General features: G+C 33.6%; 1 protein-coding gene across 2 annotated transcripts; it reads right to left on the bottom strand.

The window, feature by feature from the left end:
* Positions 1-3,080: 3,080 nt before the first annotated feature.
* LOC144959941 (cilia- and flagella-associated protein 45-like) lies at positions 3,081-16,197 on the bottom strand. 2 transcript variants are annotated; one of them, XR_013642717.1, is made up of 13 exons: positions 16,074-16,195; positions 15,236-15,403; positions 14,622-14,752; positions 14,052-14,196; positions 13,298-13,468; positions 12,828-12,938; positions 12,129-12,292; positions 11,480-11,552; positions 9,898-10,005; positions 8,863-9,170; positions 8,011-8,235; positions 6,649-6,807; positions 4,502-4,686 (listed from the first exon to the last, which is right to left on the bottom strand). XR_013642717.1 is itself a non-coding variant. In XM_078892810.1 (12 exons), the coding sequence occupies exons 1-12, from the start codon at positions 16,074-16,076 to the stop codon at positions 4,611-4,613; spliced, it is 1,683 nt and encodes a 560-aa protein (XP_078748936.1). In that variant the 5' UTR covers positions 16,077-16,197; the 3' UTR covers positions 3,081-4,610. The 2 variants fall into 2 exon arrangements, 1 of the variants encoding a protein (XP_078748936.1); XM_078892810.1 differs by lacking the exon at positions 6,649-6,807 and having other exon boundaries at positions 3,081-4,686; positions 16,074-16,197.
* Positions 16,198-16,231: the final 34 nt, after the last annotated feature.

Here is a 16,231-nt window from a genome sequence, read left to right as displayed (position 1 = left end):
TAATTTTATCAGCCGGCGACTCAAATTAATACGAAGAAAATCTGCTAGGTCATAATACTCAATTCTATTTGACGTTTGACTTGCATAGCAAGTATAATTTATTCTACACAATTCTAGCATATCCACAACAAAAATTGATGACATAATTTTTAATCTCTCTTGATGCTATCAAGTAATAATATCTCATCCATAGTGGGCAGGGAGGTACTTACTGCATCTTCTATCCCCTTATATCTGGGTGGGGTTCCTGACCATCCATAGTGGGCAGGGAGGTACTTACTGCGTCTTCTATCCCCTTATATCTGGGTGGGGTTCCTGACCTCCCATAGTGGGCAGGGAGGTACTTACTGCATCTTCTTTCCCCTTATATCTGGGTGGGGTTCCTGACCTCCCATAGTGGGCAGGGAGGTACTTACTGCGTCTCCTTTCCCCTTATATCTGGGTGGGGTTCCTGACCTCCCATAGTGGGCAGGGAGGTACTTACTGCGTCTTCTTTCCCCTTATATCTGTTTTCCAATTTGCTTTCTGTCTTTGTCTTGGAATGAGATTACTTGATTTTGCCCTGGGCCTGGCCATAGAGCTTGGCTGGGAGGGAAACAGTCAAATGCATAGTTATTGTTTTGGGAGATTATATTTTTTTCCTTGTAAATCATCTCTCTGTTATGTATTGTTATATTTGTTATTTTGAATGTATAATGTGTAAGCATTTGAGTGTATTCCTCTTAGTGGGATCTTATGCTGATGTTTGGGCGAGACTTTTAGGTGATCTCAAACTAAGTACACTGATAATGTGCTCTTGGAATCTACATCTGTTTCCAATTTGAACCAATTCCCCTTTGTTTTACTCTTTCCTCAAGTCCTTTTAATTATATATCTAAAATCTTTTCACTATCCAATTTTCTTCTTTTTACTGGCACTGATATGACCTAAATGTGTTGCAAGCGCCGTAAAACCCTTAAAAACAACATAATAATTTCATCCGCAACAGAAAATGATGTAATTTTAATCTCTCTTGATACTTCAATCCACTCCGGATAATCGAAACTTTCGGTTAATCCCAAGAAACGGAATTGATTATATATAAAAGTCAATGGCTAATCGCAACAAATTTTTGACCTCAAAAAGTGTCAAATTCAAGAAATCAATCAAATTATCATGATTAAATTTCATCATTGGTGAAATCATTAATAAAAGAGTGAAAGTAAGTTAATCCACTCTGAATAAGATGTCAGCTTGGATCAAAGCTGCTTTTGCTTGTCAAAACCTATACAGGGCTGCCAGATGGTTTTTATTTCTCGCTCAGTCTGTGGTGGACTAAGAACAATGTTTACAACAACTGGTTTGGCTTTACCGTATATGTGTACAATGTTAAAATAGTGGACAGGAAACTCAACTTTGGTTAATCACAACATTTTCACTGATCCCAGGGTGTTGCGATTATCTGGAGTGGACTGTATCAAGTCATGATAATCTTTCTAATCTGTTCTTTTAAAAAATAGGGTTATGTTATGGATCAACATTGTTCCGTAAAACCAATGTTAAATTTTTTATCATCGAGCACAGAATCATCGGCAAATCTAAAAACACAATACAGTAGTATAATAAGCATAATAGATGACCATCTGTTCCTAATAGCCTTTAATTCTCCGCAAATATTGCAGGTTCTCCACTAGTATACAAAGAAATGATAGGGTTTTCCAATGGGAGAGGTGGAATATAATTTGTTATGTGTGTTTAGATCACAAGACTACTACCCTGTCAATTACGGGATTGTGGTTAGTCTTTGATGGTCACAGAGGTATGGAATAGAATGGGCTTTAATAGAAGCTTTGTGCACTTGCACGGTTAGAGTCAGACACTCTCGATATTTTATTTTTTTCAAATTGTTACTATTTTTGAGAATCTTTTATGTGTTTGTGCATAACTCACATTTGTAATTATGTATTATGAGTGGGCGTGATGCTTGGGATTGTGTGTATTTCTAAATTATTTTCTATGTATAGGGACAGGACACTGATTTTATGTCATTATTTGTCATTCTATTCGTTATTTATTGTTAAACAAATATGAAATATATTAAATGGTGATATACAACACGTAAACACATTGTAGTGTTAGTTTGATTGTTTTGGTTTTTTTGCAGTTCTTTGAATTACAAATATTTGTATGAATAAGCTCTGGGGTTCCTGACCTCCCATAGTGGGCAGGGAGGCACATACTGTCTTCTATCCCCCTATATCTGTTTTCCAATATGCTTTCTGTCTTTGTCTTGAAATGAGATTACTTGGTTTTATCCTGGCCCTGGCCTGATACCCTGGCTGGGAGGGAAACAGTCAAATGTATAGTTCGTTTTGGGAGATGATATTTTATTCCTTGTAAATCATCTTTCTGTTATGCATGTATTGTTTTGTTTAAATATTTTGTATGATTTGTTAACATTTGAGTGTATCCCTCTTAGTTGTGACCTGTGCTTGTGTCTGGATGAGACTTTGAGGTGATATCAAACTAAGTCCTTTGATAGTATGCTCTTGGAATCTACATCTGTTTCCTATTTGAACCAATTCCCCTTTGTCTTACCTTTTCTTGGCTGCTTTAACTTTAACTTTAATTCTAGAACTTTTTACTACCCATTTTCTTCCGTTTTACTGGCGCTGATGATATGACCTAAATGTGTTGCAAGCGCCGTAAAACCCTTAAAAACAAAACAAAAACATATGAATAAGCTCATTTATTAAAACAGATTTTTAATGGGTGAGGATGGTGTACATTACATGGAAGAAATCCCAATCATAGCCCCTAAATATGGGAAATCCTATTCATTCAAGTTGTACATAGATAAGGGAATCTGGAAAGCTTAGTGGTAGCCCAATTGCCTCACAAGCTCAGATACCCCTGTCCACCAAATATTGATTGCGTAGATGAGTGTCTTAGGTCAGGTGGAAATAGATAATAATTACTCTAAGTGGTGTAAAGTTGAACCCTTGGAAAATACTTTTTCCGCACATTCTCTCCACTGTGCTCTGGTGTAAAATGGATACGGTTATTAAATAACTGAATGAAGATTAGAAACAAATATGATATAAAAATTGAAAAAAAGTGTTTATTTTCACAAATATTTTATTTCATGAAGGACATGATACATTTTTTTTCCAATCCACAATTTCAATCATTTTTATAGATAATTTAATTTGTGTAAAATTTATTATTGTTGGCAGGCTGACCAAATTCATGATACATCGGCACACGTATTGAAAATGCTATGATTACAATGCACATAGTAAAATATCATTGAAAATAGTCGGCTGTATATATTTGTGAATGGTTGTAAAAAGGATACAGAAATTATGTAAATTCATTTGATGGAACAGAAGTTGCACTGATAAAAGTTTCATATCAGCTTTGTGTTGTTAAATTATCTGCTGCTTGAAGCTGATGTGTTTTCACTGGAAAATCTACAATCAGCAACAAATGGAATCGTAAATTTGTTGTGTTTACTCTTTTATATTTTTAGCTCTTAGTGGATTGTATATAAATTAGAATGATATTACAGCCATTTAACAGACGTATTAGTGAAATCGTTGAATCTATACCAAATAATAATAGAAGTAATATTCAAAAACATTCTCAATGGTACATGCTCATCTGGTTGTAAGCATATTTTATAAAACGGTGCTGGTTCATCAACACTATTATAATATTGTGTTGCAGATTTATGTACATACATTATATTGTACAAGAAAAGTGCACAATCTCTCTCATATTATTGTTTCCATATATCATTCTCAACATTTCCCTGGAATATCAAAGAATTAAGCTCAAATTCAAGTTGGTATCCGTCGCTGAAAAAACGCAAAGGTAGACACTATGAATCTATGAATGTAAGAAGACACATCAGTCGTTAACCAAATTCCAAAACCAGTCACTGACATGATGAGCAAAAGTCAGAGTAGCATCACTTTTATTTGCCATCCTTTCTTCTAACCATCTTAATTAACAAGTTTCAAATAATCCAAAACATCCGGTCTTTGTCATTTAAGGAAAAAAAATGGACTTTCTATATGTGTAACCCCACAACTAAATTGAATCAATCTCTTCTGTATCTAACTATAAAGAAGAAAGATAATATACATACACATGTATAAATTAACATTCCCCCTCCCTCCCCTTCCACATTCTAACTCCAGGCTCTCATTATCTTTATGCAGATAATCTCTCTCTCTCTCTCTCTCTCTCTCTCTCTCTCTCTCTCTCTCTCTCTCTCTCTCTCCCTCTCCCTCTCTCTCTCTCTCTCTCTCTCTCTCTCTCTCTCCCTATTTATCTATCTCTCTGTCTCGCTCTCATTCAATATATAATTTGTTATCACAGATATTTCCCTGTATTCTCAAAGCAACCATCTCTATCGCATCTTTGTAGAATCACAAAAAAAAAAATATAGATTGAAAGAATAATAAAAGAACACATTCATATTTTTAGATGATGTGATTTAGTTCTTTTCCTCTCCTTTATCTTAAGTCAAAATCAAATATAACAAACATTGCTTATGTTATGATTGAAAAGTCCACCCCCACCCCCAATCCTGAAAAAAAGGCAATAAATATAATGCAGTAATTCTAGACCATAATATTGTGAGGTTCGTTGACTTTCCTCTCCACTTGCGCCAGGTACTTCTCGGGTATTCCAGCATTTCTAGGATGGAAAAGAAATAGAGACAGAATGAATCAGTAAAATTTCGAAACTCTCAAAGTGTTTTCAATTTTGGTAACTTCCATCCAATACTTAATAGGTGACTCACCCCCTCAATCCGGTATTATGTTTGGTTGGACAAGAGTCTGGAAATTTGAACTAATATGAAGTCTGACACTGATTGCTAAGGGGAGCATGGCACAGTGGCATAATCTTTGTCTTATAACCTGAAGGTACCAGATCCAATATATCTGCCGCACTGTGTGTCCTTAATTCAGCAAGTCAACTTGTCTAGATAGATAGCTTTGCGAAGATGTACTGCAGCGTACACCACCTATCACCTATGCCATTTTAGTTATACCTTAAAATAGATGCTAAAGACAAATTTTCCCCTTTTGACATGACCAAAGAGAATTTCATTTTCATTATTATACATTTAAGAAAGATATATATATATATATATATATATATATATATATATATATATATATATATATATATATATATATATATATTTGAACAATAGCGTATTTCAACGATTTTATTTTTTCCAAAATATTTCCATTTCATTCTATACCAATTGCATCGTTTTTGTACTAACACTCTTATAATATAAAGTATGATAATGTTTCAAGCCAAATACAAAATACTTCCTTATGCACACTCAAGACCTTATATTACCATTGACATCATGATGTAAATAACCATTTTTCATGGTTCACTTATGTTGGTCAAAAAGGACAAAAACAGTCAACAATTCAAAATCCATCGTCACCTGATTTATTGGCTTTAACATTTTTTTTTTTTTGGTTATTATTGCCATGTGTTAGACAAGATGTCATTTAAGATATTCAAGAATTGATAATATTATTTCCAATCATTCAATCATAGGAGGCCTCTAAGAAACATTTTGGTCGTGTTCTATTTCTTATTTCCGCAAAATTATTAAATAGTGATTCTGTCCATTGGAAAACAACGAAATTCAAAAGAAAATAAAAGCAACCAATAAAAATTTTAAAATGAAAATAAATCAATAATCAAGCAACCATCACAACAAATAAATTTCTGAAAAGGTAGGTATAAAACAGTGCCAGACAAAGCAGAAAGAAAAAAAACGTCCCTAAAAAGCAGCCTGCCTCGACTAGGGATCGAACCTTAGACCTCCTGGTTACCATTTACAGTAGATCTGTGGTCCATGCAATCCCCAGTCAGTATGGCTGATTTTTTTTTTCTATTTCTTCTCTTTAAGGGGGGGGGGTGGTTTTTTCTTGTATTTTTCTCTCTGCTTCGGCACTGTTTCATGCACACCTTTTACAGGTCTTCATCTTACACCAGTGTCTGCTCCACTAATGATTATACTAATACCTACATCCCTTATATTTTGTATTTATTTCCAATTCCATTGTATTTATTTTCCAACAATAGTCTACACGTTATTATATTTCAATTTCAGTTTCTATACTGCATTACACAGTTCCTCCCCTCTTTTGACTTAATTAATTGCCCACCTTTTATAAATATCTATTTCCCTATTTTAATTTGTGCCTCTTTACAAAGTAGCATACTATCTCCCGCCCATCAATGTTTTAGTCTGTTCATCTTAACAACGCCACTACCACATTGTCTTATTCTTCTGTGGTGGTTCATTCATCTTGTTTTGTTGATAAAGGGGAAACCTGAAACGTCCATTTATCTGTTTTCGTATATTAAATTGAAGCTTACATTCAATTTCGTATTGTTATTTATGTCTTCGAGCTTCAAGCAGCAACATTTACATTACCCTTTATTTACTCCCTAATTTGTCACTTTAACAAATAAATTTTAAGTTTAGAAACTGGAAATAAAAATTACTACTGTCTTAAATTTGATCTCTCTGCAAAAGATTCGGATTTTAACTTTTAGAAGAATTAAAAACCACAACAAATTTGAACGCAATTCTTCATGAAAAGTGAATTATATACTTGCATGCTATCGAGACACATTATTAGAAATGATCTTGCAATACTGCACAACTAACTCTCCAAAAATAAATGGGACTCTGGAGCATTTTATTCTTATCGCTCTCAATGATAACAAATTGTCTTTTCCACAAAGCCCAAATATTTCTCAGGTATTCCGACTGATCTGTTTGTGAGAAACAAAAGAGGAACGTATTTAAAGGGATGGCAATGGTTCACGTCCTTAGCCCTTCGTTTCTTTTTCTTTCTTTTTTTTTTTTTGTTTTTTGTTGGATTGTCTTTTGGGTTGTTTGTTTAGATTTGTAGTTTTTTTGGCTTTTTTTTTGTTGTTTTTGTTGGGTTTTTTTTTTTTTTTGGGGGGGGGGGTCATTCTGTTTATTTTTGTTTGGAGGCCCCTATAGCTCAGTTGGTAAAGCACTCATTTCACATGCAAAGGGAACAAAACCGAGCCCAGGTGCAATCAAGATTTTTTGGCCACCCAGCAATGATTGGGTAGCTGGGTCTGTTAGGTCTAGCGGAATGTAGTTTGTGATAGACTAGCTTCCTATTCAAAGGGTAGCAAGCAATTGCTATTGTCCATTTCAAGCTATAGAAACCGAGATAAACACAGGCTCCAGGACCGAATGCCTCTAAAGGACTAATTTTTAAGTTTATTATTTTGCCCTTCATTAAAAAGATTAACTGATTTCCTAATACGCATCTAACCAATTCCGTATGCTTTACAATGGCAAAATACTTGATTCTTTGATGTCATTCTTACCACTAACATTAAAAGTTTTAAGTCAAGAGATAAATTATGAATGAGAGAGAATATAAGTTATAGATTTAAAAGTAATAAAAATATAATAAGATTATGCGTAAGAATATATTCTTCAATTTTTCCCTTTTCAGTATAAGTTTTCATAATCGTTTGTATTTTATACTTGATCAGAAAATGCAATGGATATTATTTTACACATCTTTTGTGGTGCTGGTATAATCCAACATTTCAGCATGCTAGTGTTATTTTATAAAAATCTTATATTGACAAGGTATGTAGAATTGTCAAGGCGTTGGACCAATATTAGTTTAAGTTGTAATATTATTTTATTTTCATCTTCATTGTTTTATGGTTTATAGGAAGCAAATTTTGGATTTACTATACTATGTTCTCACCCTTTGCAATATTTATGAATAGAAATGACAATAATTCATCCACTATAATGAACACTCATCTTTGTTTTTAGAGGCACGACAGGAAAATATAAAATCAATGATAGACTTTCTTTTCAATTTTAAATATGTTACAGTTACAAAATGTGGCACATGCACATCTGTTGAATATGGCAGCCAAGAGACTTGTGAAACATGATCTGTTAAATATACTAACCTCAATTCTCCAAGCTTCTTCTTCTTGACAGCCTCCAGTTTCATCCTCCTCTCTCGTGCTTCCTCATCCAATTTGACACCCTCCTCAAAGAAGGCATTGCGGTCGGCAATACGAGCTCTCTCTTTCTCTCTAATCTGTGCTCTTACGTCATCAGCATGGGCATGCCTCTTCTTCAACATGGCATTCTCTTCTCTCTTCTGCTTCTCAACCAGTTCTTTCTGTGCTCTGTTTCAGAAAATAATAGTGAATGAAAAAATAATATCAAATTGTTTTGAAACGAGAAAGATGCCTATCTATCTTGGGGGAAAGGGGGGGGGGGAGAGACAAAACAAAATAAATCAAAATGATTGGATCTTTATGAAAAATAGTTTAGGCAACATTCAAGACTCGCTAACTTAAATTAATGTTTGTTAGTGAAATTACATTTTTAATCAGAATAAAAGCTTTTTTTTTCTCACTAACAATATATTTAGATGACCTTGGGAACAGAATTGACTTCTTTATAAGTAATGTTTATTCAATACTGCAAAATCACATCAAATTGTTTCTTCACATTTCATGTCATATTTATAATGAGTAAAAATGTATGAATAGAGGTACAATGGTCATTTCATTTATTTATTTATCTATTTATTTATTTATTCATTTATTTTTAAACATTTTTGTATTAATATATTAATTTATCTATTCATTTATTTATTTATTTATTTATTTACCTCCTATACATTATTTTTTTAAAAATTATTATCTATTTATTTCTTTTTTCTTTCATTCCTTTTTATTTATTTATTTATCTATTCTGCTATTCATGAAATTGATCATTCAGATTATATTTATATAGAATTTACTCACCGCAGAACTCTCTCAAACTCAGCCCTTTCTCTTTGTGCCTGCACAGCTTGGAAATGCTCCTTCTGCTGCATCTGCATTGTCCTGGCACATTTAAGGCTGTCTTCCAGCTCTGCCTTCTTCCTCGCCTCCTCAGCCTCTTTGCGACGCCATTCTCGCTCGGCTTGTTCCTGGGATCTCTTGGCACGCATGGCATCTCTCTCAGCTTGTTCATCTTTGGCACGTTCCTGCATGCTGCGGAGTTTGGCAACTTCCTTCTCTTTCTCAATGCGAAGTTTCATTTGTTCTTTCTCATAGGCTGCCTCTCTTTCCTGAATGAAGATATATTTGATTTTGCTTGAAATGCTAATAGCCCTTTCACATGTGCAAAAATTAAAAAACCAAATTCAAAATCAAAATCATGATTTTGGCTACTTGCTAAAACTATTTCCTTTACATTACATTTACATAATGTAAAGGAAATTGTGGACAGCCCAAAACTAATGAGGAAAGTAGAGGACAGATCTGGATGGAGGGCCCTAACTGAAATATCATCTCCCATGTCTCCTCTACGACCACCTCGGTCAGTTGAATTAGGTGAGGTAAAACGATTTCAGTTATCCTGATTGTTCAATTTGTCTATAAAACTATAATATCTTTGTTTACTGAAATGCTTTATTATATGGTAACTTTCTCATCTTTTGAAAAAAGAAGGAAAAAATTCGGCTTGTTTTCTTGTTATCTTGAATTATTTCTATTACTTATATCATTTTTATCCAAATAATTTTAAGAAGGATGTGTGGGCGTTGTTTTCAATGAAAAGCTTGTGTTAAATGTCAAACTTTATAAGAGTATCAAGTGTATCCAAGTGGCAAATAAATCAAACTCACAATGTGATGAAAAATCTATGATAAAATAAAGAAATAAAAGAGATTTATACGCAAATAAAAATTAAAAAAAAAAAAAAACACTGTATAGGCTTGTATCCAATCCATCCCTGTAAGGGATAACAGATTCGTTAAAGCTTTTGCAAGTATCAGACTATAATAATATACTCACGGCTTTTTGTTTCTGGAATTCCAAAACTTTGACCTCCTCTGCCTTTTCTTGAAGGGCTTTGTATTCCTTCCTCTTCAAGATTGCAGCATTGGCCTTGTTAAGCTCTTCCTATTTTTTTATCAACGAGAAAAAGTAATTGGAAATAAAAATTTAAAAAGTAAATAAAAACCATGTCATGAATCAGTTTGTATAGTTTTAAAAATATCGTTGAAAGACGAAATCACGATCGATGACATTAATTTTGACATTTCAATTGATTACATTATACAATAATGAATGAATTATTTGATGTACACTTTTATTTAGCATGAGAATCTACAATGAAGTAGTCTCTTGGAGCCATTATTCTCATGGAGCCAGAGTTTATCCTGGTTTTTATAGTATGAAATGGACAACAGCAATTGCTTGCTACCTTTTAGATAGGACACTAGTCGATTGCAAAGTACTTTCCACCACATATAGCATACCAAAATGTAACATGATTACAGTAATGTACAAAAATTAAAATAGCAGCTTCAAACAAGAATAAAATTTGAGCCCGAAATGTTCCATGTTTGGCATTTTGTTTGTTCCATGTTTGGTATTTTGTTTGTTCCATGTTTGGTATTTTGTTTGTTCCATGTTTGGCATCTTGTTTGTTCCATGTTTGGCATTTTGTTTGTTCCATGTTTGGCATTTTGTTTGTTCCATGTTTGGCATTTTGTTTGTTCCATGTTTGGCATTTTGTTTGTTCCATGTTTGGTATTTTGTTTGTTCCATGTTTGGCATTTTGTTTGTTCCATGTTTGGTATTTTGTTTGTTCCATGTTTGGTATTTTGTTTGTTCCATGTTTGGTATTTTGTTTGTTCCATGTTTGGTATTTGTTTGTTCCATGTTTGGTATTTTGTTTGTTCCATGTTTGGTATTTTGTTTGTTCCATGTTTGGTATTTTGTTTGTTCCATGTTTGGCATTTTGTTTGTTCCATGTTTGGTATTTTGTTTGTTCCATGTTTGGCATTTTGTTTGTTCCATGTTTGGTATTTTGTTTGTTCCATGTTTGGTATTTTGTTTGTTCCATGTTTGGTATTTTGTTTGTTCCATGTTTGGCATTTTGTTTGTTCCATGTTTGGTATTTTGTTTGTTCCATGTTTGGCATTTTGTTTGTTCCATGTTTGGTATTTTGTTTGTTCCATGTTTGGTATTTTGTTTGTTCCATGTTTGGCATTTTGTTTGTTCCATGTTTGGTATTTTGTTTGTTCCATGTTTGGTATTTTGTTTGTTCCATGTTTGGTATTTTGGTATTTTGTTTGTTCCATGTTTGGTATTTTGTTCTATTTTTTGAAGCTGTTGTATTCATTTTTGTACATTACGTTTTAATTTTACAGTCCATGCCGCGATCCGCTTAGTATTCACTGTCAATGCTATATAGGGATTTCCCGAATGAATTAATCTCACGTGAGGTTATAATTCTATGTTCACAACATTTACAAAGATCACTATTGAGGTCTTCGCTCCACTTTTGTTTTGATGCAAAGTTTGTTTTGATGGCTTTAATAGCCTGTTTACCGGGAGTATGATGGGATTTTTAAAAAACGCTACTTACCCTAAGGACAATTTGTTCATCTTTCTTCCTGTCAAGATTTTCCTGATCCTCTTCCATGAGCTTTTCAATATACCTGGAAATGAATAAAAACAAAGGTTATCCAAAATTCTTCTATTTATCTGTCAATTTCTCCTTCTATCTGTCTAATCTAACCAAATTTGTTAAAGATGTGAGAGGGGAAAACAAAATTCATTGGTTTGAATTCATTCAAAATATCATTCCAATTAGATTTTAATACTTAATTGACAAGTCATAAGTTACACACAAAGTGACGACGATTAATCCTGGGTGCAGTCCAGATTTTTTTCTGATGCCCCTGTCCACCCAGCAGTGAATGGGTAGCTGGGCCTGTTAGATTTGGCAGAAAGTACTTTGAGATAGACTAGCATATATCTAAAGGATAGCAAGCAATTGCTATTGTCCGGTTAACGCTATAGAAACCAGGATAAACCCCAGCTCCATGGGCTTAATATATATATATATATATATATATATATATATATATGTGTGTGTGTGTGTGTGTGTGTGTGTGTGTGTGTGTGTGTGTGTGTGTGTGTGTGTGTTTTGATTGTGTTAATGTTCAAAATTAAAACAGTTATAATTAATTGAAAACATGGTACTAAAAATATTTAATAAAAAATCGAATTACCTCTGCATCTGAATATTCTCCTGATCTTTTCGTTCCAGTTCAAACAGTCTCTCCTGCTCATTCTCGTCAATCTGTTCCATAAGTTTTGCCGCTCCTAACAGTTGTTCTTCCTTCCTCTTCCGCTCAATTTCTTCATTAATCTTAATAGCATTCTGACGATCCACCTGTGAGGGAATACAAATTGTTTTAAAAAGAATATATTGGGAGGTGGACTTTGCATCAATACTAAATTATTGCATCATTTCAACACATTTCTTTCCACTTACATTTTATGTAAGGAAATTGATTCTATCAAAATCGAGAGAAGAAAAAAAATTTTTTATTTTTTTTAAATGTGACGAAGTGTAGCCTGGGGATGAAATAATGTGTAAATGAAATAAATATGTGATGGATCAAATGCAACAGCTGTACTCATCTAGAACTGACTTGTAATAAAGAGATTTAAACATGACTGAACACCATTCTTATTCTACTTGTAACAAGAGTTCCAAAATGAATCTCGTCCCTCATTAATCAGTACACATTCCATCATGGTTTTATCAAAAACATGTTTTGCAGAGAAAAGTGTTAAAACGATGAAATCCATGGACGGCCCGGAATAGCATCAAATATTATCTACTTTTTCAAACTTTTTGAGCTCTACTCCATCCGTGTATTGAGTATGGCAATTAAAATGACCAATGACTGAAGTTGGATTACCTCCATCATCAAGTCAAGGCGTCGTTCCTCATCAATCATTTCTTTCTTGACCTGATCCTTCTCCAGAATCTGAGCATCTCGGATGGCGTGGCACTTTGCATTCAGAATCACCTGATTATAGAGATGGGAAAGATGAATAGAGGTTGTGAACAAATTGATTTCAGCCAAAGCATAAATATTTAATGGATTTTTTTTGTTGTATTTTTTGTTTTTTTAGTTTGTTTGTTTGTTTTTGTGGGGTTTTTTGGTTTTTTCTTTCTTGTAGCATGAAATGGATTGCGGCTTTTGCTTTTCATCACAAAGTCTTTTCAAGTAGATCTCAAGTCAACCTAAGTACAAACTCCTTTCTGGATGGATAGGACACCTACAGAGTTGTGAGACAATTTTCAAGTCTATTGACATTTCAGATACTGACCAAATTAAATTACAAGTTACTTTTATCAATTCAATTTCATCTGACAAATCAATACCTCATTCAAGTGTTTGATCTCATCCTCCTGTTCCTGTCTCATTTCATTCGCTCTTGACAGAAGATGCTCAGCCTTTTCTTTTGCCTCTTCTTCCAGATCATTGAGTTTGGCGTTTTTGTTACGTGTCATGTCAAGTTGTTTCATCTGGTTCTTGCGTTCTTGGGCAGCATCCTATTTTCATGTGAATCATTAATAAATGAATAGATTAATGATCAAACATTCAAACAACAAATAATTCGATCTCTGATCAAATCATCAGCCATAATAAATAACAAAGAGAAACATTAAATTGTTTAAGTTTGTTTTGTTTTGCGTTTTTCATAATCAGAGTAATTAAAAAAGAAAAGTATTTTTCTGTATTTTTATTAAGGGAAGACCTCACAGGGTAAGTATTCCCATGTATTTTGGATTCTTAGTCTTCACGAATTGCTAGATGTATAGCTTGAAGCAGCACAATAGTGTCACTTTGGTTTTTCTTTGAATTATTTTTTTTCATAAAAGGAGGATATGAAACAGATACGAGGAGCTAAGACAAAAGGTCTCTCTCTCTCTCTCTCTCTCTCTCTCTCTCTCTCTCTCTCTCTCTCTCTCTCTCTCTCTCTCTCTCTCTCTCTCTCTCTCTCTCTCTTTTGTGTGTTTGGAATAAATGCGTGCTTGTGTGAGTGTGTGTGTGTGTGTGTGTGTGTGTGTGTGTGTGTGTGTGTATGATTGTGTAGGGTATGAGAATTGGTGTGGGGTCTGCCTGTCTCATTACCATATTGTCTTCCTTTTCTCGCTTCATCCTCTCCCTTTCAGCATCTTTTTCATCCTTCGACAGGACACGAGAAGAATGCATGATTCGATAGAACTGGTCACGAGGAATGATGATAGATTCGCCAGATGGATCCTCAGAAGGCACACTGAAAACAATAACATTTGTTTAAAAATCGTAGATAGGGAAAAATTCATGGAGAAAACTCCAGTAATTTGAGTATTAGGACAGTTGTCTGCTGCATCAATAAAATGGATTTAACTCTCAGTACAACAGAGATCGAGGAAAAGTGTTGTTTAACCTGGCTCCACGATATGTCTTGGCTACAAATCACAATCTAAAATTAATATCAATATCTATTTATCATGACCATCTGTTTTTGACAATGAAAATGTTTAAGGTTGAGTGGGTATCGTCTTTAACTCGATGAAGTAGCCTTAACAATTTCTATAGCAAACAAAAAGTTAAGGTAAATTTGTTTTAAAATATGATCAGAAAAAAAAAAATTATTTGAGCAAATTGATGTTGAGTCTGATTTATCTAAAACAACAAATAAAAATGTCTTTCCCTTACATAAGATTTCTGATCAGATCTTTAGTAATGACAGTCACAAGTTCCTTTTGTGGCTTTCCATTGCCATTCTTGCGACGTGAATTGCGCTGCTTTGCAAGTGTCTCCAAAGATGGGACATCAGCTGGATCCTCCTGAAACGTCAAGTCAATAAAAAATGATATTTTGTTCTAAAGTTGATTTCTATATTCAATAACAGTCGTAGGGAAACAAGCTTGACGGGGAACATTATTTTGAAAAATGATGAATATATATATATATATATATATATATATATATATATATATATATATATATATATATATATATATATATATATATATATATATATATATTGTGGGGGGTTCTCTTTTTAAAAATATATTTAATACCACCAATTTTGACATATGAAAGCACCTCTTCAAATATCATAAAGTATATAGTTGTGCAGAGGGATTCGCTTAAATGTGACTATGTCATTGGGTTCATATTGCGGTAATTATTTTCGCTTTAAAAGTCTCTTACTTTTATACAAATGCTGGTATAATGCAATCATTTCACTGAATCATCTTGTGTTTTTTTTTAAACTGATTTAAATTACGAATATTTCTTCCATCTCTTCGTCATTCTGTCCTCACCTTAAATTTGTCGTTCAGCATGGCTTTTCTCATCACTTCTGACTGAGCCTGTCCAAAAAGACACTCATCAACTTGTGATTGGTGACTGACTGTCCGATACTGTCGGGTTTTTCCTCGACGGGACCCACTTGAGCTTGACGCTCCCGATACTGACATCGCACTGCCTGGCTGTTAACAGGAAAGCACATAAACATTGAAAGACTCATCAAAGGTAATAATAAATTGAAAGAACTCAAATTGAATCATATCAATATGATATGATTGATCAGCTTCAAATTCCTATCTCAAACAAGGGAACGTTAAAATGTGTTGCACAATGATGAAATTCCTCATATGATACAAATGACTTTTTTAATTTTTGTAAAGTTGCACGACTAGTTACTCGACAAATAAATAATCATCTACCACGTATAAATAAAATTTGAAGTTTAAACTTCTGTTGTTGATATCTCAAACTCATCATTTTACATATATTCGTATACAGAGCAACACAATACAATGAATGCCACTCTGTCTAGAAGATAGTCTAAACAATTAATAAATTCGTCTTTCCAATTACAATTCTCTTTTTTTTTTAAACAAAATAAAAAACTATGATATCGCCGAGATATCGAGAAGATATTGTATATTCCAAAACTCTGGGCATTGTTATTGATATCGCAACCTGTATTTGAAGCTCACAAAATTGGGGATATTGGTAACATGAAAGGGCAGATGGGATGCAGGTGTCCTACCAACATGTGTCGCGTTGTAAAACAATGTAGAGTTTAAAGAATAAAGCTTATTATGAAACTCTCTTTGACATTGTTGGTCGAATTTTAACAGTTTAATAACTTACCATCTTGGTTATGTGTTGTTACAATTTTAATTTTTATTAACTTTCATTCCACCGTAACAACAACACAGATCCAGAAAGGGCTGATTGATTATGGTGTAGCCTTGGATACAACACGATTGCGCATGCTCAAAAATTCAAGGCTAGTTACTCTCATATAA

The sequence above is a fragment of the Berghia stephanieae genome, chromosome 14 (genome assembly GCF_034508935.2).
Source record: "Berghia stephanieae isolate SIO BIC M18660-M18661 chromosome 14, UCSD_Bste_1.3, whole genome shotgun sequence".
NCBI classification, from domain to species: domain Eukaryota; kingdom Metazoa; phylum Mollusca; class Gastropoda; order Nudibranchia; family Aeolidiidae; genus Berghia; species Berghia stephanieae.
The sequence above is the reverse complement of the archived record's forward strand: the minus strand, read 5'-3'. Positions and strand labels throughout refer to the sequence as shown.